The sequence below is a fragment of the Ananas comosus genome, linkage group 5 (assembly GCF_001540865.1).
Source record: "Ananas comosus cultivar F153 linkage group 5, ASM154086v1, whole genome shotgun sequence".
Lineage (NCBI taxonomy): Eukaryota > Viridiplantae > Streptophyta > Magnoliopsida > Poales > Bromeliaceae > Ananas > Ananas comosus.
Genome location: NC_033625.1, coordinates 1,642,666 through 1,660,091, shown reverse-complemented (window position 1 = coordinate 1,660,091; position 17,426 = coordinate 1,642,666). Strand labels below are relative to the sequence as shown.

The following is a 17,426-nucleotide window of genomic DNA, read 5'->3' as shown; positions in this document are numbered from 1 at the left end:
GGCCAAGAGTAAATTATGCTTTATTCCTAATTTAAAAACTAAAATTTAATTTGTTGGACTTAGGATTCAGAACTCCTAGTAGAAATTTTTGTATCTCAATTATTATTCCGATAAATAATATCTGCGGTCCTAAGAGGTTGAAATTAAATGTGAATATCAAGTCACTATTTTAAACCTGTCGATCCTGTGCGCATGTGAAGCCTCTTAACCATGTCAATGTAAGAAAAGACGATCACATGGATCTCTCATATAACAAAACACACTTCAAATTGCATTTTCACCAAAAATGTATAATACGTAGATGCACTGCGGATTCACCGGGCCTGCGATAAGTATTTTCCCGCAAATGAGAATTTAAGACACACAACATACATAATTACACTAACATTTCATTCACGGATTTAATTTGATAGTTTTGGGTCCCCACATAATCCTCGGAGGGAAAAAAAAAAAAAAAAAAAAAAAAAAAAAAAAAAAAAAAAAAAAAAAAAAAAAAAANGTTACTTTATTAGAGAGCTTCTCTCTCTCTCTCTCTCTCTCTCTCTTTCTTTTGTCTCTTTTAAACTTTTTTCGTGGTGCCTTGTAAAAGAAACATTGGTTCGAGTGGACTGTGGACGCGAGGTGGTTGAATCACGTGTGGTGACTAAAATTAAAAAAATCATAATTGAACAAATTCCTTGCTTTTAGAATTAAACTATTCACTTTATTATTTTTTTCATTTATGTTAAAATTAAAAATAACTTCAGAAAATTAAAATTTTCAGCTTCTAAAACATTTTAATTTATGATTCTTAACGGAATGGATTTTTATGCTTATTTTTTCCTATCAAATACAATACTATACACGATAATGCTTCTTTGATATATTGAACGATTCCTCAATTGAAAATCAGATTCATTATTCTTCATCTAGACATTTGAAAAAAAATCAAATATATATTCAACTGATTTAGATAATTAATTTCCTTAAAGCATCAGCAATCTGAGGATGGAGTTATATGACAAGTATTTGCATGTAGTTTCTATCACACATCTCCACTAATATTGTTAAATAGGAAACTATTTGATCATTACATAAGTAAACCCAAAAATTGTGATTTTACTTTTTTTTTTTTTTTTAATGGAGTGATTTTAGTTTCTAGATACCCAAATAGTCGATCTTGATCATTTTTCACGGACCTTAAGATAAATATGCGTATACTGATTTTGACTATGGATAAACTAACATCTAAATCCTTCTCTCTCTCCCCCCACAATAATAATAAAAAAAAGTAGTTTACTATATTTTAATCGAAAATAATTAAGATTTGTGCTATATTCTATATTCAAATAATTTTTTGTAAACTCTACTTTGATGGGGCAATAATAACTAGAGTAATAAACATTTTTGGTCATGTATACGTAAGCCATAACAAAGTAAGTAAACATATTATTCTCGTATTGTACGAACGTAAAGTAATGTACATCATCATTTATTCATTCCACTACGCGCGTGCACTCCCCATGCATGTACGTACCAACTACTACGATACATGAGGGCCTACGTACGTACCTAGGGTTTTATGATACTACTACTAATTAACAAAGAAAACCATAAAATTCTCGCTCAGCAATCTAATCTCGGACTGCAGCTCACGGTCCTCGCAATCTTCGGATTCGCACTGAGGTCCTTGGAGGACCTCTCTTGCAATATCCTTTTCGCGACGGCTCTCATTGTAGTTGCTAAGGAGAGATTAGGGTTTATCCTAACGGTCCTGTTGAAGTTCTTGCACAAAGCCATGTGGGAGTCCAATGCTTCGGTTATGTCTATCGACGGCTCGCGTCTCATCCTCTCTTTCACTGCTTCCGAGCAAATGCCGCAGACCCACTTCCCGCAGAAGAACTCTTTGATCTTTCCGATGTAAGTAGGAGTGCAATCCTCCGACATGCCGCAGCACTCGCACTCCACTATCTCTACTTCGCTAGATTTCGTGTTCTGGTTTAGCTCTTCAATGATCTTGCTTGCCTCTGCAGCTGGAACCAGAATTTCGGAGTAGGTGCGCCGAAGCCCATGGTCATTCTTCTGTGATCGGTTTGAATCAAAAGCCAAGTAAAAGATGATCAAGAGTCTACTAACATCAACAAATTTAAGCAAATGAGAACTTCTAAATCAAATTCGAAAATTCTGAAGGCCTATTTGGTCACGCTATAGGGTACTGTAATGCTATTCAATAAAATAATAGTTGATCGAGTAGTGTAAGAAGCGCTATATTAAAACCTCCTAATTAACAGAGTTCTCCAATATAACCAAAAGCTTCAAATTGAAACTTCTATATATTTTCGGAGCTTTCAATCTCGTTTCAGCTTCCGGCTGCAATAGGAGCTCAGAAGTATTTTGTTTGTCAAATGCTATGTTGCATACGACTCTAGCTAAAAGTAGAAGCAAAAGATAGGTTAATTAAAGCTATAAGATACCTTGGGTGGAAGAAGGAATGATTTGTATTCTTTGCTCATTTGTTTTTGCATGTTCTCCTCTGGCATGCCTACACTTCCTCTCAAGAACAGTTTCTATATCTACTGTATGTCTTATTTTCTCCCAGAATGGGAACATCCATCCCTTTTATAGATGCTGAAAAACCAGTAAAAGGGGTGGGGCCAAAAAGTTCAAGGACCTAACTAAAGAGATGGTTGGATGAGATTTTTCAGAAAAAAAAAAAAATAGTGCAATAAAGATGGAGCTTCTCAACTATGAAAATATCCTATTATGAAGTGACATAGGATGTGATATTTTCGGTTAGATATCTATTAATTAGTTAGAGCAACTTTGTGCTGTTCCATCAAAGGTGCAATTTGCTGCATGCAATTGCAGCAAACAGGGGTTACAAGCACACCAAAAGGATACCTCTTAACTGTCTCATCCCAAAACCCTAAATATAGCCTTCAAGTGGTAAAGGTTCATGCACGGATGTATATGCTTTCGAGATTATGTGTTATACACTGAACTTTAGCCTCTGAGAACTTAAATAAATATTTAGTGAGTATATCTATCGAGAGGAACGATCTGCACTGACTAGGTCTAAACATTAATTTGATCGATAAAAAGTATGATCAAATATTTGCAAATTAGACATTATATTCCGTCTTCAACTTATTGTTTTAGAATAAGATAACTTATCTGGTAGATGAATTATGTGATCCTATTAAATTATAGATATCAAAACCTTTCAAGGACCAAAAGAAACAAACTCCATTTTAACAATCACAATAAAAAATTTTCATACGGAAAGCCTTACTATCTTTTTCTTTTTAGTTGAGGCATTTGTTTTAGAACTTAATTTGCTCTCGATCAGTTAGCCGCGCGCATTCTCTACAAAATAGTAATAGAGCGTTCGGAAACAAGAGATATATTTTCAAGGCTCAAATATACAAGCTCTAAGGTATGACTTCTAATTTTGCAGTAATTAAAAGGCTAAGCTGTTAGGAGGAATTACATATACGTATCATTCTTATCCTATAACACTTTATAAAACAACACTGTATTCAGCATGGGCATATATACAAGCCCCAAGTAGGCCTTTCCTGTCACAGCACATCCCCTTCGACGAGTTAACTAAATCGTTATTTGATACATGCATGTTCAATGCCTCTCCTCTGAGGCCATGTACGTAGTAAGCTACGCCTTATCTCTACCGTTGCATGCATGCATGCATGTATTCCTCAACTGTTTCCTATTTAGATGGATCTTTTGAGTGCAACAGCATTAACCATTCGAACCTTTACACTGATCCACTAGGTATCAAGCTCCAATGAATGAGAGAATTTAGTCCTTTTGCAATCTAGGAATAAAGGAGTAGTAAATTAATTAACCACTTGCATGCATGCCCTTGGGAGATTATCATGCATCATCTATCATTTTCTCCATTTCATAGGCACAAAAGTGCAGTGTCCCATAAAGTTTTGCGCCTAAGGCAGCGAGAAATGTGAGTTAAGAGGACCACTGCTACTGGTGAAGGTGGTCCTCTTCCCTGCCAAGTTGGGTTGCGCCTAGTAGCACGAGCAATCTTATAAGTTAATGTCTTTTTAAAAAAAAAAAAAAAAAGAAAAGAAAAGAAAAATAATCAACCCTAGTACGATTTAAAATCATGACTCGGTGCATGCTTTGGCATTGCCTTTTTTTTGGGGGGTTGGGTTTTCATTGTCTTTTTATTTATTTATTTATTATTTTTTTAGAGAGAGAGAGAGGAAGATAAGACGTTATCTTCTTCGTGTATTTTTTAGAAATGAACTTTGTTTGAAACAACTAATTTTCAAATTTAGAATCTCAAATGCCAGCCATTAAATCCTTGGCCATCTGTGCTAGCTAGGCACAGTCTGTGAGTTATTATTATTAAAATATTTATTTGTTCTGGCTGATGTATAGCATTAATGGTGCCTTAATTACCTCTAGGCTATTCACTTCATTTATTTTTTTAAAAAAATAAATTTAGTTGAAAATATAAAATAATTAGACTTTGAACTTAAACAAAACGAACTTCGTTTATTTTTTTAAAAAAAATAAATTTAGTTGAAAATATAAAATAATTAGACTTTGAACTTAAACAAAACGAATATCAACCATCATTAGCACTTCACCATCTACCGTAGCTATAGGACGGCCGACTTCATCTATGAATTTTAATGCAAGAAAAATAAGTCTTTTATGTTGATCTGCATAAATTGATAAATCAAAGTGATGAAAAATATAATTCTACAAACTCTGAAACCAAAATGCCCAGATTTGAAAAAAAAAAAGAAAAAGAAAAAACAACAATATAAAGAAAAATAAAAAGGCTATGCCAAGCATGCATGTATTTATTACGAGATATTACTCCTTCATTGCGGGGAGGACCTGGTCCACCAATTCATTGTGAACCACCCAATGAATCTGTCATTTATCCAATCTACTATATATTTGAGGACCTAGTGCTTCACCACCATATCCAATAATAATGCAAATTAATTATTTTCTTCGAAGAGTGGTCGAGATTAAAATTACGAGAGATGCGCAGATCAAATAAAGTCCAAAAGTGATGCGGTGACAGAGTCCAGGCAATTAATAAGTTCTCATTGATCAGAACGTGATTACCTACAATAAGTATTTAGTTTAATTACTTTGACCATATCGGTTGGTCTACTTACGATATTTTATTTTAACCATTAATGCATGGCAACAATACTAGCTAGTAAAGAGAAACTTGTAAGTAAGATGATCTAAGATATAATTAAAACAAAAGGGACATGTACACCATTAATGAATACACTAACATATATAAATAGTGGGATTGTGTAATGGATAGGCCAAGAAGCACAGGGCCCCCGTGTGGGATCGATGGAATCCAATATAGGGGAGGGACCATCCTCGTATCCTCACAGTGCCCCCTACTGATTACAATACCACCTTTCTCCTTCTAAAGCTACCTCTATAAAGTGTTATGCAGCAACAACCCTTCCTCGTGATCTCTTTAATTATGGAGTGAAGAGCCAAAAGCACGCACGCCGCCGCCTATCGCTGCACCGTCGGTCGACGCACGGCGACGATAGCCGCACGTAACGACGACTCTCGCGCGCGCTGTGTGGCTGACCAGAATCTTATTTTTGAAAAGCTCAATCTTGTAAGTTGTAAGTAAGAACATCTTAATGGAACAAACCGTGTAGTCAAATGCATGTGCCAAGTACAAAAAGGATGCATGGGTCAAGTATTTGTCTCTGACTGAATATGCACCCATGACATTGGATGGAACTTAAATGGTCAAAATTTCCCGCATCAGAACGAGACACAGGATCGGCTGAGGCTGTTCTTTGTCTATCATTCATTGCCAAACATGAAGCATAAAGTTGTGCAATTACACAACCCTTTTCTCTTGATGATAATTTCTACATTAATTAGTTATCCGACTCGAACAGGGTGAAGCTTATTATTGAATGAGAGAATGCGAGAAGAAAAAAAGATATATAGATAGAGAGAGAGGGAGGGAGTAGAGGAAAGAATAGGAAGTAAAGGAAAATATCTCTTTTTTTTGAGAGAGAGGAAAAAAAGATATATTTTCCTTTACTTCCTATCTATTGTTTGGCATTATAGAAGAGAAACGAAAGGAAAATGGGTTTGTGATAATGATAAATACCTTTTTCTACCTTTCTCTCCACTTTCACAGATTAAATAAAATAAGCTTTCAAAACAAACATATTCTCTCCCTTTCTCCCATCTCCTCCTTCTTACTTTCCTAAAATTTCTATCCAATCGAGAGAAAAATGATTCTCTCCTCGCTTTCTTTTCTTCTCTTTCGCATTCTCCCCTATCCAGACATAGTATATATTCACTGAAGGGGCCAATTTGACAAGATTTTAGGTCTTGATGTGAGGTGTTGTGATCCAATGTTATCTTCAGAGAATATAATTAGCTAGTTGTTCTTGAGGCCCTGTTCCTACACACCTGCCTCATCAATAGAAGAACTTGATACAGTTCTTTACATTCCCAAGGACTAAACAGCAGTAAGATGACTCCCGAGCAACAAAAGTAGTGCAGTAAATAGTGCATTTCGCAAATATCTACTATCAACGGTAGCTTTTCCTCTCTCATATGGCTAGCTATAGAGAGGACATCGAGACGGATAAATAGACACACATAATGTATACTAACACTCTAACTGTTGTCAACAGAACATACATCGCAGTGAACACAACTCTAGTGCCCTTGATCCACAATATCTTTTGTGCAACCTAGGAACTTGAGTAACAACATCAACAGCATAATCTTGTGAGCTCACAAAACGGGATGAATAATAAGCAAGATGTGCATGCATATATTCATTACGTAGGTATCCTACAGATTGTGCTTAACATGGTATAAGAATGTGGAAGAGAAGGAGAGAGAGTAAGGCAAGTTTTTCGAGGACCTGTATGGTTAGAATAAGCAGACCACCCAGTTTATACAACTGACTTCACCCTCTCTTCCTCACTTCCAGTCTACTTCACAAAGTCTAACATTTTGACGTATCCGAGCTCGTTGTCCTTTGAAGTAATCATCTAAGAGCTGAACATTCTATGCATTCTGTTACTTTATATGTCTTTCTAATGGATAGACATTGGCTTCAACATCTAGGCTTCAGATTTTCATCTTTTAAAGGTCTCTAAGACTCATACTCTTAGCAACAGAAGCACATAACGTTCATATTCACCTGCCTAGCGATCAGTCAACATATTATTTTCAATCTCCATACCAAGTTGTTCGTTATTTTGAGAGGAATTTGCAGCTCCGCCATCCAAATCCTTTACTCCTTCCTCTGAAGAATCGATGCCATGTTTTCCATTTTCAACAACTCCTTGGTATTCACCTGCCTCACCATCTGGATCCAAAGCCTCACTGTTCGTTCTTATCCCTTCATTATGTTGGTCATAACCAAGTGATGATTCAGTATGCTCGCCACCAAATGCTTTATCAGAGTTTGCTTCTTCTGATGTATCACTATCACTTGTATGACCCCCCAAGATATTGTCTGATTGGTATTCAACTGTTTCCTGCTTGAGTGATAGTGCATTATCTTCTTCAGAAGGAGACTCACTCATGCTTTCTCGAGAATTTGCTCCCTCTCTATTAAGAACATATTCGCTGTTATCCAATGTATCTGAATTGCTCATGTCATCTCCTGTCTCATCATTATTTCTAGTATCAATAGTAAAGTTTCCGGCAACGTCATCTTCCTTCCGAAGTCCAATTTCTTCAGACAATCCCTGTTCTACATTTGTGTTTCCAATTTGCTCTAAAGAATTATTACGAATTTCTGCATTGTCTTCTTTCTGAGAGTACATACTTCCTTCAGTAGAAATACTTCCTCCATTGTTTTCTTTGTACAGCTGACCAGAAGCATCAACTTCTTCTGGGTATATGTAGGCATCACTATCGTACCCCATCTTCCTTAAGCGAGCTAAGTATGCTGTACGATCTTCCTCACGAAACTTAAACAGGGATTCATGCCTCTTATCGTAAGCTTGCCCAATCTTGTACGCCAACCAAATAAGGAATAAAAGAAAGGCACCCTCAAGTATGTTCTTGATCTTAGGCCCTTCACCCCTCCTCTGATTCCGGCCTAATAAATGGCAAGACATCATGAAGTTCTATGGCAGCTTCCCAAACCACTGAACGATAATTAAGGTCAGTTTGTCAGTTCATTTCTATACCGTAACCCCATCTGCAAATTGTATAAGCGCATAGTACAGAGCTAACTTTCTACTGAATTAGCCAGAAATTTATTCACCGGACTACTTTCCAATCCAAGAAACCGGTGCCAAATTCACATTGATAATTGATCTTCACATTACAAGATACTTATTTTCAACAGATTATTTTTTCAGAACTTTGATCCAGAAGAAGGATGTGACTATGCAAATGAATCTGATCGCGTAGCCAGACCCAGTTGACATCAATAATCATAAAAACTGAGTACAAGCATGTCGATTTGTGCAATGACTGTAGTTAAACTGAAATCTGTTGAGGGTTTCTTCGCCATTTGAATGTAGTAATATATTTTGGCCAATTATCTCTTCAAATACATTTATATTCGTTATAAAGAATAACGAAGAGCCAACCAAAACCCTAACAAAAATATCTCTCCTAATCGAACCTTGAATCTTTGAGATTTCTAATTCCCCTTTAAGAATAACACTACATTTCTGCAAGAAATACTAGTTAAAGGGTTTCAAAACCACAAGAGTATTCCATCCAATCCAAACAATACGATCTCCATTATTAGTAAAGACACAGAATATACAAAATGCTTTTGCTCTAATTTAGCACAACAAAGTATCAAATTATGCAATTTACAACAAAAATCTTCGGCCAAATCCAAATTGTGCGCATCGAATAAGATCGAAACTCATTCAAAAATGGACGATGAACAAGATCTCGGAATATAAAACTAACAACAAAACAAGAACAAATGAGAGAGAAGCTTAAAGATCAACACCATGATCACAACCTAATCAGTAAGATTCCGAAGAGCTCGAGCTTCGATCGAACCTTAGAACGAAGCGATTAGTGACGATGAGGACTCGATTGGGGGCCCGATGAACGAAGGAGGAGACGCTCCGAAGCGAGAGGGAGCGCGCGAACGAGAAACAGCGAGATGGGGAGAGATCTAGGGGAAAGTGTGGGAGTTACTCAATTTATAGCTTTGTGACATTTGCACATGTATCCCTGTAATTATTAGAATTACTTAATTGCCAATCTAAACTTTGCATTGTAATTTGTGCCCCTAGAAGCTTTATGCTTACTTACTAGTTTGCTACTTAAATTTTGATTGTTTTAAAATTTATCTAAATATTGTTATACTATAGTGAAAAATATTGTAAAAGAAATATTTGAAGATATATGGAGGAACAAATTATCCAATAAAAAGGAAGATTTTTTTTATCTAAATTTTTGTTTATTTTCTAAGTTGCTATGTAAATAGATTGTTAGATATATAGAGCCCAATGACATAGATATACTCATTTTTTTTTAAAAAAAAATCATCTGAATTCTAATAATCGTCTCCAATTTTGAGACATATTTGAAAATTGATGTAAGTTTTTATTGAGAGGGTATAATTATTCTGTGGGCTAAATTGCCTAATTAGGCCCAGCCCATTTTGCGTGTTTGTGTCCCACCTTTTATGGGCCTCTGGTGATGTACGATGTGATTGTTCACGATCCGAGAACGGCCCAGCCCATTTAGGATGTAAGGCCCATTTATGATGGAGTTTTAATTTATCAGATAACAATCATATATGCATATATGTTAGGTAGGCCAAAAAGTAACGGCTTTAGATAATCTTGATTTTCTTAAGGGGCCGTTTGGTTCAAGGTTTTTGCAATATTTCAAAAATATTATATATTTTTATATTTAAAATGACAAATATATTAACTTATATATTTAAACTTATATATTCTTATTGATAAACCATTAATGGTTAATTTCCATCAAGTATTGAACTAAGAGTACCTTCTAATCTTTCGTAATCTAATATTCCTACTAGTTTCACTATTTTTACAATTATTCAACTAGAATTAAATAGTACTAATTTAAATAATTTTATAAAACACATGGAGGATGAGGGAAATATTAAAAATCGTGAATCTGATGGGTCCATGCAGAGCAATTAATGTGTCATGACCTACGTGACATACAATAAATTATGTTTAGCTTGATGGCCAAAAATTTATGATAAATGTCAAATATGTAGCCACGTATATATGTTTTACTATGGCCCTAAAAAAGACACATAATATAAAATATCTACAATTATTTGAACCAGTAAATTAAGAGTGGTGGGCAAATTGGTGCTTCCATGAAGCATACCCTCAATGATTAGATCTCCTCATAATTATGCCTTGACCCACCTACACTTACCTATCTAATTATTATTAGGCCCACTCTTTCATTTCACATTCCTTTTCCTCTTTTTTTTTCTTTTTTTTTTGGGGTTTTTGTATGTGTTTATCTCTTAATGCCATGTCACTTATGGATCTCAAATCTCTTCGGCTTAATTAAACAAGCAAATGTCTAAAAGCACAACACTAGGGTTTTCATGAGTAGTAGTAATGTGGTAAAAAAATACATAACAATCGCTGTTTAGTCTAGTAGTTGTTACTCGATCGGATGATCATCTAAAGAGATGGAAGGGTTCGACTCCCTCAGGTTTGTGTAGAAGAAAATGGATTAAAGCTTCTAATTTTGGAGGTTACAAACTTTGTATTGATTGTTAAAGTTTACAAGAAATAGTTTGAATCGATTATTTTAGAGAGAGAGCTTAATTATTTGGCTGTCTCATTTACTGTAAACATTAATTAGAGAGAGGTACATAGGGAAACCAAATAGAACTACATATGTTGACTGTAGAGAAATTACTTAGCTAACTAATTTATGTTGCTTAGGTATAAATTAAGTAAGAAAAGAGGGAGAAAAAAAGAGAGAGCTTTTGCCTAGCATTTTAACATTGCAAAACAAATAAAAATAGTGCGCATATTGTATCCTATTGTGCATCTTGATGTGTTTACGTGTGCCGTAGCAATCGAAGTACGTCTTTCTTGGGTGTGCAATATATATAGGATCAGTTGGATTTGGTTCTTACAATTAGTCCAAATCAAACTAATCACAATTTGGTTTTTGTTTCTTTTTTTTTTTAAATTTAAGTTGAAACTAAACTTGCATGGCCAGAAAACTAAACTAAACTGAACAATTTTGTTATCAAATATCTGCTATATATTTTCTCCATACAACATTTACTATTTTACCGAAGTTTAATTTGGTGGTCTATATCCATTCAAAGAATATATTTTGTGTTGGAATATATTGAGATCACGAATCATATATACCAATTGTTGACCAAAATGGATTGACACTAACTCAAACCAATAGATTCAGATATGAACTTGGTGGAACTTTTGCTTCAACTGAAGAAAATAAATGTTAAGATTACTCAATACAATACTTTTTGGTAATCACATAACAAAATTGTTATATCTTGCGAAGAACTCTTTTTTACTTGTGAATTGAAAATAATTCTTTGGTAAAATTATATGATCAGTTTGCTTTCACTTTACTCTCTTTAGGAAAAAGAACAATAGATCAGTGTGCTTTAATTTGCTCAGCTTTATTTAGCTCTTTAAAGTTGACAAGCTTAGAGCTGTAAGGTAGATTCCTGCTACTATACATATATCTCATGACTTTTAGATCTGCATGCTGTGTATATAATTAAGCTGCACGTGGTGCATGATGGAGGAGAAAAAAAAATAAAAGAATATTTTCCTAATTAGGCTTAATAATGATCACTTAACAAAGCTAATTGTAGAAGGATCACGGTGGCTTCTGAAATTGTTGGAAAATATTAAAGCCTTGACGGGCACAAATTAAATGCATATAATTCTCTTAAATCTTCCAACTTAATTTTAAAAATTAATATCTGATGTTTGAACTCGAGACTTTTTGGTTGAACCAGGAGATATATAAAGACTTGAATTAATTAAATAGTGATGGTTTTCATGATCAAATGTTACACGAATTTCACGGCAATGAAACTAATTAGGATTTTTTGCTCAAATACCATATTACCTAAGAAATAACAAAAGAAAAATGTATATAATTTATCTGAGCTATAGATCATTTTGAGTTGACTACCTGATCCTTCATTTTTTTGATTTTACTATCCAACTTTTCGGTTTATTTTGATTTGAGTTAGTCAACGATATTTTAACTTCAAGATTTAAGTTAATTGCTCATTTTAATAAATTTATAATTATGAGAATTGTACACTGATTAAATTTACAAAGATAAATAATACATTCAAATTTTAAAGTCAACGTTATCGCTGACTGACTCAAATTAAATAAACTGAAAGATTAGATAGTCAACTCAAAATGATTTATGATTCAGGTAATTAATACTTGTAAGTCTTACCAATAACAAAACATAAAAGCCTCCACTAAGTTCTCCTTGGATGAAAATTAGTTGAACTAGATACCTAAAGTGCTATCTAATAAGAGATTACTTAAGATTCTGAAATCATTCGTCAAAGCATACAAACACCTAATCACTATGTGGGTGCTCTTTTACGCTTTTCCATTAAAACATTTTTTTTTTTCTTTTGCTTTTTTTCATGTTCCCCATTAACACTAGACAACATACAACGTTAAAATCCACGTGGGTCATGAGGATTGCAACTATATATATACGTACATAAGGCAAATGACTTATTTTTATATGCTTACCAATTCCATACGTATCAACAATTATTGATTAAGTAGCCGTAATTAAAGACCCACTGTATTGGTGGGGGTGTGGACACAAACCAGGTGCACAATAAAGTGCATAAACTTGGGCTTTAGCTAAAGGGTTTACCTTTTGCGTTTTAAGTGCTCCTTTCTACAACCAGGAGAGGAAAACATGCATGTTGGATCCACCAACCCACTTGCCTAATTAACCACCATTAAACCACTCAAATTCCAAAGCTAGAACTCAAAATACTTGACCTTAATTGAAAAAACATTGATTTGTTACGGATATGTACATATCATTGATTGGCTCAAATCAAATCGAAAGCTTAAGCTATTCAAGAATCCTTTCTCTCTCTTGTGCAGACTTTTTAGTAGGCTAAATATGTGAATTTAAATTAAATAGATGATAATTAATGATATAATTAAGATCTAGAGCATGAAAAGACTTTAGCATGTTCAACGTATCTTCCTCTTGCTCTGAACTCGAATAAAATGATTTTTTTTTTCTAAAAACATAAACCAGCCACTAAAAGCCGATATTTTAATACTGAAACATCTTTGTCTAGCTAGTGTCTTGTACTTTTAGGAAAAAAAATATAATAGTTTTGTATACATGTTAATATATAAAAATTGTGTAATATTAATGGCGCGATTGGATTCGCTATTACTCTGGCTATAGGAAATAGCTACAACTTTATGTGTTGCCAATCCATTTGCTATCTTTAATTAGTTGGAAATTATTCAATTCACTGTGACATAGATAGTTGAATTTTGAAATTAATTATGCAAGAACCAAAAAAAAAAAAAAACTGTAGTACGTATTTGCATAGTCAACCATAACTTGTCATGTAGATTGTTGTACGAAAGTTCAACAACTAGGGTTGCAAATTAATAAGCCTTTTAAGTATATAACATATGTGATGAATGATTCATCAAGCTCGAGCGAATTTAAATAAGATTAATGGCTTTAAATGTTATTGTCAACAGAGATTGATACACTTGGTTAAGCAACAATTATTGCTCTTCTCGAAGCATCATACACATTCATAATTAATGGTGGAAAAATCTAGCACCATATAAATATTGGAGGAGTTGCTTGCAAATTAGAATAAGAAATTTGGTTCTTAATTAGTGAGATACATAGCCCTACATGAATAATCATGGCACTCTATTTTAATTCAAGGAAAATGAAAGATAAATATATGATATAGGGCCGGGTCCCCTACATGAATAATCATGCCACTCTATATATTTTAATTCAAGGAAAAAGAAAGATAAATATATGATATAGGGCCTACTTAATTAATTAGCTTCGTTATATTGTACTGCTATACATTAGAAGAAATATTATAACATATTGAAGTTTAGAAATCTAATTTCAACAACTCGATCGATCGATAAAAGTGGAAGCTGTCCATTTTTTGTTTGTCAAATGTTGTTGTTACTGAATATAAAAACTTAACAAATTAAGTCAAGGCCAAATAGTTTCAAAACACTATAAAAAAAAGGGGTAGCATTTAAGGACTTTTTTTATATTTAACAATGTTTAAAAGCGTCTCATATAGTCTAGCGTCACATTTGTGTTAAATATGAAAATATTTAAATACCGTTCTCTATCAATTTAAGATTTTAGAGCCAACTGTTGTTTCGTATTATTTAACACGGTGTCAAATCATAAGGTCCTAAATTCGAGTCACACCAGGCTCCTAGTATAATTGATTTTCTTCCATTTAATTTAAGTCCGATAGAGGATTCATATAACGACATTTTTTTAAGTGTTGGTATTTGCTATATTGCAGAGACGCTTCCCCGGAGCGTCGCAAAGTGTCTTTATATTTAGATTTGTTTGTAGTAAAACTTAAACTATCCAATACTTGTGAAAAACTTGAGCCAAAACTTAAAGTGGGGAATCTTGGTAAACTTGGGATTTATCTATTAATTGTTGCAATCAATGTTCTCGTAATCAACTTAAGAATTACAGGACATACGTTTCTTCTATACGTTCAACTGGGTTGGAAATTAAGCCAAACCAAAACCCACAATGCAAGTAAGCATTTTGAAAAAGTTCCCTTGAGCTTCGAGCCTACCAACTTTGTGCAAAAGCACTAGGTAGAAGGGAAAAATACAAATAAAAACAAAACCAAAGCATATGCAAAGCTCTTCGCTTGCACCTTAAGTAACAAAGCTTTGTTGGTTGTCAATTTGAAGTTAATTAAAGTTTCATCCCACCTTAAACTAAACTATGTGTGTCAAGCTAGCTAACGAGGGAAAAAAGTTTTTTTTTTTTTTTTTTTGAGAAATAGGTAGCAAACTACCTGCTTCATTCATTAAGCAAAATGAACTAAGCGTACATATAACGAGGGAAAAAAGTTGTTGTGGACTTTGTACGCTTTCATGCATGGCCTATATATGTTGCAAAACGTATAGCTTGTTTCTTATTTTGTATTTTAGTTTTTAGTTGGTTAACTAATTGGAGAATTTATTATTATATAATTATAATTTTGTCTTTTTATAAATAGATTTGTATTTTATAATTTTATTTTTAAAAAATTTATAAGAGCACTTATTTTAGGAATCTAAATTAAGTTCACGTATAAACTTTTTATTTATTAAGAGCTTGGCTATTATTGAATTTAGGGTAGAAAATCTATTCTAGATATATAAAGCCAACTAATTAAACAGCATAACTACTGAAATAATCATTAAAAAAGTCCGCAAGAGAAAAGAAAAAAATAATAAAAAAATAAAGATAAATAAATTATGTAAATTAATTGTATAATTTTAACTATCGCGGCCCGTATTAATTAGAAGATCGGTGGGGGTAAGCTTTACACTAGTAATTAGATTTTGTCTAAGTTTTAAAGTTTGTTTGCTAGAATCTGATGCACACTGCAGCATATTAAATAGGGAGAAGGAACGCAGTTTATTGTATGTGTAGTATTACTTTTGTCGTAGGCTCCCAAAAAACATATAAAATATACACTTCATCCATCTAAAAATAAAAAATATACTTCACTAATTATATCAGCAGAATTAATAATAAAATTTTTATTTTTGAATAAATAGAATGTACATCATACAATCTTTTGAGAATGCATGTATAGCATTACTTTGGCGATGAATATATTGAAGCACGTGTGAATTAAGTACAGCAGATCAGAAAAAAAAAGGACCTTAGTGACTAAGCAACGATGCATGCGTGAAATTGTCCCAGATGCCTCTCTCTTTATCTCTCCAGCGAAAAATGAGTCTCGAGACTCTCGACTCACTTCCCCGTAATGTCCCAATTTCTTTTATTTTTTATATTTTATTATTATTATTATTTTGTTTAGCTACTTACTATCCTTTTACTTGGCCCCTACAAATACTCCCCCTGCTCTCCCCCTTCCCTCGTTCGCACCACCAATCTCACAGAAACAACAAACCAAAAAAGAAAAAACAAAACAAAACACCTCCCACCTCTCCTCCCCACTCCCCGATCTAAACACAACAACAAACAAATCTTTCGCTAAACTGGTAAACCCACTCCCAGAATCTATCTACAATCACATGCATATGGAGTCCTTGGTGGAGCGGGTGCGCCACGTGGTACGCGTGGTGTACTACATGCTGCGCAAGGGCCTCGTCTCCAAGCGGAAGGTGATGCTGGACCTGCACCTCCTCCTCAAGCGCGGCAAGCTCGCCGGAAAAGCCCTCGCCAACCTCATGGCCACCATGACCTTCCACCACCACCATCACGGCGGCGCCGCCTCCTCCTCCTCCGCCGCCGCCGCCGCAGCCTCATTCTCCTGCGCCTCCGTCGACCGCACCCGCGACGTCGAATTCAGCTGCACCAACACCCCCTCCTCCTCCTCCTCCTCCTCCTCCTCCTTCTTCTTCTTCCGCGTCGCCACCAACCGCAACCGCCGTAACCGCCGCAACCGCCGCGGCGACGACGACCTCCGCGCCTACGACGCCGCGGCGATCGCCAAGGCGTTCGAGATGCTCGGCGAGGACGACGTGGCCGGCGCCGATTGGATGGCGGCGACGCCGTCGCCGGCGCTGACGTGGAGCGGCGGGGCCTTCTGGAAGAGCCCGGCGCTGGTGGCGGCGGGGCCGGTGCGGCAGCTGAGGATAACGGACTCGCCGTTCCCCGTCACGGAGGAGGAGGACGGTGACAGCGGGGAACGGGTGGACGTCGCGGCGGAGGAGTTCATCAGAAGGTTCTACGAGCAGCTTCGGATGCAGCGCAGTGCCGCGGCCACGCCAGAGTACTATAGGTGGTAACCGCCAACAGATGAGCAGTTTGGGCCTGACTACCCTCAGAACAAACTTCAGTAGAAAACTACCCAACGACGCAGACTCGTATATATGAGCTGCTGTTCGATGGTTTATACCTACAACTACATTTTGTGCACTACACTCTATCTGTCCTCTATTGCATCGTCACAATTCTAATTTATCAAAAATCACAGATTTTTTAGATTAAAAATATGTGATGCACTAGAGGACGGTGTATAGAGCGGTGCACAACATGCATGTATGCACCGGCCGAGCGTAGGAAATAATTTCTACATGTGAAACTTGTAAACTGAGTAGTACGCACGCACGTATATAGCTTTTGAAGCTATATATCTATATCTATCTATATATATATATATATATATATATATATATATATAT

The 17,426-nt window shown here is 35.2% G+C and overlaps 2 protein-coding genes across 3 annotated transcripts in view; one reads left to right on the top strand and one right to left on the bottom strand.

The window, feature by feature from the left end:
* On the bottom strand, positions 1,606–2,519 carry LOC109710230. The gene is made up of 2 exons (XM_020232723.1): positions 2,454–2,519; positions 1,606–2,061 (listed from the first exon to the last, which is right to left on the bottom strand). The coding sequence occupies exons 1-2, from the start codon at positions 2,517–2,519 to the stop codon at positions 1,606–1,608; spliced, it is 522 nt and encodes a 173-aa protein (XP_020088312.1).
* Positions 15,897–17,426, top strand: part of LOC109709970 — a 1,836-nt gene continuing 306 nt past the window's right edge. The window contains exons 1-2 of one of the 2 annotated variants that reach the window (XM_020232370.1): positions 15,897–16,511; positions 16,542–17,426. The exon at positions 16,542–17,426 is cut by the window's right edge and continues 306 nt beyond it. In XM_020232370.1, coding sequence (XP_020087959.1) covers positions 16,314–16,511; positions 16,542–17,030 — 687 coding nt within the window. In that variant the 5' untranslated portion in view covers positions 15,897–16,313 and the 3' untranslated portion in view covers positions 17,031–17,426. The other variant, XM_020232369.1, reaches the window with a different exon arrangement.